The sequence below is a fragment of the Manis pentadactyla genome, chromosome 13 (assembly GCF_030020395.1).
Source record: "Manis pentadactyla isolate mManPen7 chromosome 13, mManPen7.hap1, whole genome shotgun sequence".
NCBI lineage: Eukaryota > Metazoa > Chordata > Mammalia > Pholidota > Manidae > Manis > Manis pentadactyla.
In genome coordinates, this window is record NC_080031.1 from 11,576,962 (window position 1) to 11,584,629 (window position 7,668).

Sequence of the window (7,668 nt, forward strand, 5' to 3'; positions counted from 1 at the left end):
CAAGTAGGAAGTAAATGTGAACAGTTCCTATGTAGGTACAGTATGCTATATTGTCTAAAGACCTAGGAGTAGTTCCACAACTAATAAACAAGTAAGGCTTCTGAAAATGAACTTAAGAATTAGCATTTTTTTAGGGGTTTAAGCCATGAAGTCATCTAACACCTTCAATGTTTTATATATAAATACATACGTATGTATACACACATATATATATGGTATATGTTACCATGTTCCCTATGATTATTAGTAAAACCATATTTTCAGAAGACTTGTCCAAATATAGTTCTGTTTTAAAAAAAACTAGGAAAATTAACACAATATCTGTTTATACTTTAAAATGTTAAATACTTCTGAAGGTTTATGATAAAAAGTGGTTGTCCCATCCTTAAACCTAAACCTACTTATAACATCAATTCCCAGGGGCAATTACCCTTCCAGTTATTTCTTCTAGTATTTATGTCCATATTTCTAAATAATATATATATTCTGCTATTTATTGATCGATCATTTTAGATATACTGTGTCAGCTTATTTATACTAGATAAGGAATTTAGTTCTTTGTGTCACCTTCCATCCCCTCCTTTCCCTGGTATGTCTTCTCAGTAGAGTTTTCAGTTTTTAGTTGAATCCAGATAAAGTGTTTTTAGAATGATAACTAAATATTCACTGCTGAGTCAACCAGTACACCATGGTTACATTTTTATCTAGTATAACTTGTTTTCTTACAGTTAATAATTATCTCATATATTCATCTTAATTTTCTTCAGATATGTAGCTGCCTCTTAAAGATATTCAAATTTTAGATTATCTCTGACTTCTGATATAGACAGGCTTAACAAATACATCCAAATAGTACATATAAAGTATAAGGTAAAATAGTAAGACTGGTTTCCATGTGGGTCCTGTAAAAGCAAGGGAAGAACAATATCTGATAGTATGTCTCCCATACTTGAACTTCCACAAATAATTGCACCAGCATTGTTGTAATTATTTGAAGGTTTCTTCTTTATAATAATATATATCCAAATACCATAGAAAAGTATTTGTGTATGTATATCTGTATGTATATGTATTTTTTTATATATGAATGTACTTTTATATATATATATATATATACATATATATATATATAAATGTGGTAGAAAGGGATAGTTTCTGAAACCTTAGCACTAACCATTATTAAGTAACCACTTTGAGTCACTCAGCCTTTTATTGCCTGCTAAGTTGAATACAAGTATATGTTCAATGCTGGTGTAAAAATGAGTGTTATTTTTTGGAACACATAATTTTTTGTGTGTGAAATTAAGGAAATTAGCATATGAGATACTTGACAAAGTAATTTTGCATGAAAAGAAATATTTAAGATCAACAGGTTTTGATTAAACAGGTTTTTGAAGTTTAACTTTGTGTTAAAGTTTAACATTTAAAAAAATACAGATACTGTAAAGCTTGAGAAATACTGTTTAGCTTGTTGAATTTTCAAGAAGGAAACATATCCATGTAACCTGCACCCAAATCAAGAATCAGAACATTACCAATGTCCTAGAATAACTCCCAATATGTCTTGCAGTATCTATGTCCATTTACTAAGGGTGACCACTATCTCAGTTTCTAATAGCCATTTGTTTGCTTATTAAACAGATTTACTGAAGTATAGTTGACATACTATACACTGCACATATTTAAAATCTATAATTTGATAAGTTTTGACACAATGTATACACACTCAGAAAGGTTTACCTGTTTTGAACTTTATAAATGGAGCAGTACATACAGTATGCACTCTTTGTTTCTGCCTTTTTTTGGTCAGTATTACTGCAGAATTCATTCATGTTGCAAGTAGTTAGAATTTCTTCTCATTCCTATATAGTATTTGATTATGTCAGTATAGCACAATATATGTATTTTAGGGTTGATGGATATTTGTGCTGTGTTTGGTTTGGTGCTATCATGAATAATACTATTATGAACATTCTTGTACATGTCTTCTGGTGAACATATGTATCAAAGGCTGCAATTGCTAATTTCAGACAGAATACATGTGTTCAACTTTTATAGATCTGGCAAAGAGATTTATTCCCAAAGTGCTTAGTACCAATTTTACATTCCTAATCAGCAGTATCTGAAATTCTTGGTTGCTCTGCATCCTTGCCTACACTTGGTATTTGCCTGCACAGGTATGCAGGGGTAATACAGATGTTTTAATGATGGAACCGCTGCTGCTTCATAATAAATTGGTGACGTAGGAATGTATGAAAATCAGAGATTTAGTTAGGTCAAATTGTGAGAATAATAGCTTAGGTTAAGTTTATATAAAGAAAGACCTATTCAGAAAGAAAGCCTTATCAGAGAAAATCTTTCTTTGGACATTATGCTGTGCTTTTGAGTTGAAAGGATGATGATTTGACAATTACTCTAACCTATGTATGGAAACTAGACTTTTTTTTTTAAGATAAGATAACCATTAAAAAAAACAATTTTGTTATTATCCAAATCATTGAAAGCATGCATGTGAAAATCATGAAAGGAGACAGTATTGATTTATTTTCTCATATTTTATTTCTCAAGCTCCAAAGTTATTAGCTGGAATTCTGAAAAATTTGAGAGGTATTGTGCAAAAAAAAGGAGTGAACTCAAAGTTTGTTACTGTTGTTACTCCTTATCATAGTAACAGTCTAGCTTTTGTATCAGACATACTTCAATGAAGTGGTTTTTAAAAACACCCACATGAATTGGGCTCTAAAGACAATTCCAAATGAGAAATTCCAAAATATTCTGAGCTTTTGTATGCTCAGTGTTATAAGTTCCAAAAACTACATTTTCTGAAAGGATTAACAGGCATTTGGGTATAAAAATTCTGTTGCATTTTTAAAGTTTCATCATTTCATCATCACATCTGATATTTCTTAAATATTCTTATTTTAAACTTCCTTGAAATGTTAGTGTCCTGGGCAAGATTTTTTGCTCTTTTGCAAGTCATGTTTATTTCATGTTGCTCATTTTTTATTAAATGCTTAATGCAAATCTAAAATAAAATATTTGGATTTGATCATAATCCAGATTCTCTATATCACAGTTTAACATAATACTACCTTTTCATACAATACTACCCTATTCACACAATCCTACTTGTCTTTTGAACTTTTCTTTTTTCGTAGGCAATGTCTTTCAGCGATGGGCTGTCCTTCGTATAATTCCTGTTACTTTTTACTCTTCTGTTTTTTTTTTAACTTTTGAAAATTTTAATAGAAAACAATTTTTTAGAAATCTAAAATATTTTAAAGTATTTAGAATGTATTCTCAGATATTATGTGGAAACTTTAAGATAATATAAATATCATTGATAAATGACCCAGTAGACAAGGGGTTTATTTATTAGACTACAGCCATGCCCATTCACTTATGTATTACTTTTCCCCAATTTTTTGAGACAGTTGACATATAACATTTTATAAGTTCAAAGTGTGCAACAGAATGATTTGTTATATATATTTATTGCAAAATGATTATCATCTAAGTGTATTTACATCTATCTCCTCACATAGTATGCATTATTTTTTCTTGTGATGAGAATTTTTAAGATCTCTCTTAGCATCCTTCAAATATACGATGGTATTATTAAATACAGTCATTGTACATTACATCTCCATAACTTATTTATAGCTGGAAGTTTGTACCTTTAGACCACATTCACCCAATTCTCTCATCACCCTACCCGCCAGCCTCTGATAACCACAGATCTGATCTATGAGTTTGGTTTTTTTTAGATTCAACATACAAGTGAGACCATGTAGTCTTTCTCTGTCTGCCCAATTTCATTTAGCCTCATGGTCCATACATGTTGTCACAAATGGCAGGATTTCCTTCCTTTTTTATGGCTGAAGAGTATTTGCATTATATATGTCATATTTTTCTTTATCCATTCATTTGTTGATGGGTACTTAGGTTGTTTCCATGTCTTGGCACTTGTAAGTAATGCTACAGTGAACATGGGGGTTATCTCTTTAGGATAGTGATTCTCTTTTCTTTAAATAAATACCCAGAAGTGGGATTCCTGAATTATGATAGTTCTATTTTTAGTTTCTTGAGGAACTTCCATACTGTTTTCCACAGCAGCTGCACCAATTTATATTCTCACCAACAGTGCACAAGTTTTCCTATTTCTCCGTATCCTCAGTATTTAGTACCTGTTATCTTTTTGATGGTAGCCCTTCTAACAGTTATGAGGTGATATCTCACTGTAGTTTTGATATCTCATGGTGCATTTCCCTGATGATTAGTGACGTTGAGCACCTTTTCATGTACATGCTAGCTATTTGAATATCTTTGGGAAAATGTTCTTACCCATTTTTTCAGTTAGATTTCTTTTTCTGCTGTTGAGTTGTATGAGTTCTTGATATATTTTAGGTATTAACCCTTATCTGATCTATGGTTTGAAAACACTTTATTCCATTCCACAGGTTGTCTTTTTATTTTGTTGATCATTACTTTTGCTATGTACTCTCCCATTCTTAAAGCTTCTCAGGTTTTTGCTTCAGGCATACCTGCCTGGAAGCTGTAATATCAGTGCTCTAAGATATTTGTGTTGATGCTCTGGGATTTTGTTTTTGTCTGGCTGTGTGATCTCAGCAGGTCTCCGTGCCTCAGTTATTCCATTTGTAAGATGGAAGTAAAAATGTAGATACTACATGAGGATAGTAATATTATTGATTGCTTATTTATTGTAACTATGTGACAAATGATACATTAAATGCTTTATACGCTCTTATAAACTTGTAATACAGCAGCTATGGTTGTAAATACTGTTATTTTTCTAATTTGACAGATAAGAAAACTGAAGCATAGAGAGGTTAGGTAACTTGCTCAAGGTCACCCACCTAGAACTGGCAGTGCTGAAACAAACCCAGGCAGCTTAGATTCAGAGTCTGTGTGCTTAACCACTGTGATAGCCCCTTGAGCCCTTTGTAGTAGTGAGTAGCAATCTTTTTTTTTTAGGGATCAATAATATTTTTTATACAAACCATTCATTTCCCTAAAGCCTGTGAAGGAGATACAGAGAATGACATACTCTAAGATAACCTGAGTTAATGGTATTTATGGAGCCTGATGGTTTGTTTGACATGGAAATGTTGACTTCGCATAGATAGGCTTTGGAGGTTTGCAACTGTTGGTCAAGAGGGAGCATGTTTGTGTCTTCCCTATCTTTCTGGTAAAGCTGCTACTCTCTAGATTGGTGCTATCCAATAAAAGTACAGGAGCCACATGTGTCATTTACATTTTCTATTACCCACATCAAAATAAGGTAAAAAAAAAAAAAAACTAACAGGTGAGTTTTAATAGTGTTATTTAACTAAATAGACCCAAACCATTCTCATTTAACATGTAACCAAGATATTTTACCACTTTTCGTTTTATTTTTGGACTAAGTTAGAAACCCAGTGGGCATTTTATACTGACAGCATACTTGACTTGGACTAGCAACAGTTAAGTGTCAGTACCTCCTATGTTGGACCGCCCATCTCCAGCTAGTACCTAGGAATAATTTAAAGTCTGGACCAATAGCATAGGATTTCTGGAGCCCAATAATCTATAGGAAGAGTTGTGTATTTTGAGGAAAAAAGTTTTGCCTACACATTGTCTTGCCTATTTTTATAAATTAGAGTTACATGGTACCACTTCCCATTAGAAAAATATTTTGGGGAATTCCTTAGAAACAATGACTTTCATTAGGTGGTGTATTCCAGCAGCCTTTGTGAGGCACTTCTTTTTTTTTTCCTTCTAGACATCAACAAGTTTCTGTGGATGGTGCGAATTGGAGGGAGCACAGACACAGGCAAACATATTAAGGAGCATGATTATTATACTCCAACTGGGGAATTCCGTGTGGACCGTGAAGGTTCTCCAGTGCTGCTCAACTGCCTTATGTACAAGATGTGTTACTACCGCTTTGGGCAGGTCTACACAGAAGCCAGTGAGTGATTCATAACAACATTAGTAACTATGGTAAAAGCAGTGATAGCCAACACATCACATATTTTTCATACGCCAAACACTGTCCTAATTGCTTTACATCTCATTTAATCCTCACAACAACCCAAAAGATAGATACTAATATTTCCATTTTATAGTGTGGAAATCCAGGCACAAAGAGGTTACTTAACTGCTCAGTAGCAGAAACAATTTAAATGCAGGCAGTCTGGCTCTAAATTGTGTGCTTTTGCCCATTATTCTTTATTGCCTCTCAGTAAAAGGTATCACAATAGAGAAAGAAATGAGGGGTGATGAGTGAGGTCAAGGACTTTTCATTTCTTAGGGAAAAGAATCGAGAGTAATTTAATTAGGTTAAAGTCTTCTGACCTCAGTTTCTTGGTTCTGCACTAGGGACAATTTCTGAGGTGGATGCAGACCTTTGACATCTGGTAGGTTCTTCTCTGATCCACGGAATGGTTACAAATGTATCACAGAGGCCTCTGGGTGGCAATTCTTGGGAATAGAGGGGCTTGGAAGTCAGCTCCCTCTCTCTTAGAAGAGATTACCTCCAGGGACTCTGCCAAAACATCATCTTGGAGAGGATGTTCTTTCCTGCAGGCCTTTTTGCAGTCTGAAAGAATAACATTACAATTAGTAGATGATTTACAGACTGATTTACTATTTCCTAAGGAAGTTAGCACTGTACAAAGAACTGTGTCTCCTTTCTCATCCCTTCCTAGAGCGTCCACCAGGCTTTGACCGTGTTCGGAATGCTGAGATTGGGAATAAAGACTTTGAGCTTGATGTCCTGGAGGAAGCATATACGACAGAACATTGGCTAGTCAGAATATACAAGGTGAGCAGATGTTACACTGAGAAAGCAGCCCTCATGTTTGCAGATTGGTTCTAGTGCTTAAAAATGGACCATGTATATCTAAAATAGGGACATTTCTAATGTCTGAAAAGTAGCTTGCAACTCAGTTTTACTGTTTTTACTTTAGATTATTCTCAGAGAGTAGATACCGCAGTTTACTGTCTCGTCGGCAGTGCCTGCAGTTATACTTTTTCAGTTGGGGCTGGACTTGATCTGTTTTAGTGATTATCAGCTTGCAGGGAAAGAGAGAGATTTTATGGCATTGAGAGTCACATGGAAGTGTGTTCTATATCTTCCATAAGCAAAGATTGAGAACCCTTGATATATTTGGGAGGTAGGTCATTTATACTGTTCCTTACAGAGGTACTTCAAAAGGCTAAGCAGAGAGTAGCTAGTCTCAAATCAATGTTCACTGAGTCACAAAACCAAACCAGGTAGCAGAATCCAGCAGAATCCCTCCCTGTCTGGTTGAACCCAGCTCAGTAGAGAACCTTTCCCAAGTTGATCTGATTGCAAATATTAAACTGACATCTTTATGTTACAGGTAAAGGACCTGGATAATCGAGGCTTGTCACGGACATAAGTGTTAATCCAGCTCTGATATGCTTCGCACTGAGTGCGTCACATTTAGGACGCTGAAGACATTTTTAAGATATGCAGTTTATAAGAACAGAACGTGACGGGATTAGACTTGTCTGGAAGTTTTGCCCTGGGCAGTATGTGCTGGGCCAAATGGAATGATTTTTATAATTCTGAGCAGGTTACCAAACGAAATGTCATGGCTTTACTTTGGTCAATTAAAGGGGGGAATTTTTTTAAATGTG

The 7,668-nt window shown here is 34.4% G+C and overlaps 1 protein-coding gene across 1 annotated transcript in view; it reads left to right on the plus strand.

Moving 5' to 3' along the window:
- Positions 1-7,668, plus strand: part of STT3A (STT3 oligosaccharyltransferase complex catalytic subunit A) — a 28,744-nt gene extending 21,076 nt beyond the window's left edge. Inside the window, exons 16-18 of the mRNA XM_036930077.2 lie at positions 5,783-5,971; positions 6,711-6,826; positions 7,389-7,668. Of these exons, the coding sequence (XP_036785972.1) occupies positions 5,783-5,971; positions 6,711-6,826; positions 7,389-7,427 (344 nt within the window). The 3' untranslated portion in view covers positions 7,428-7,668. The remainder of the gene's footprint in view (positions 1-5,782; positions 5,972-6,710; positions 6,827-7,388) is intronic.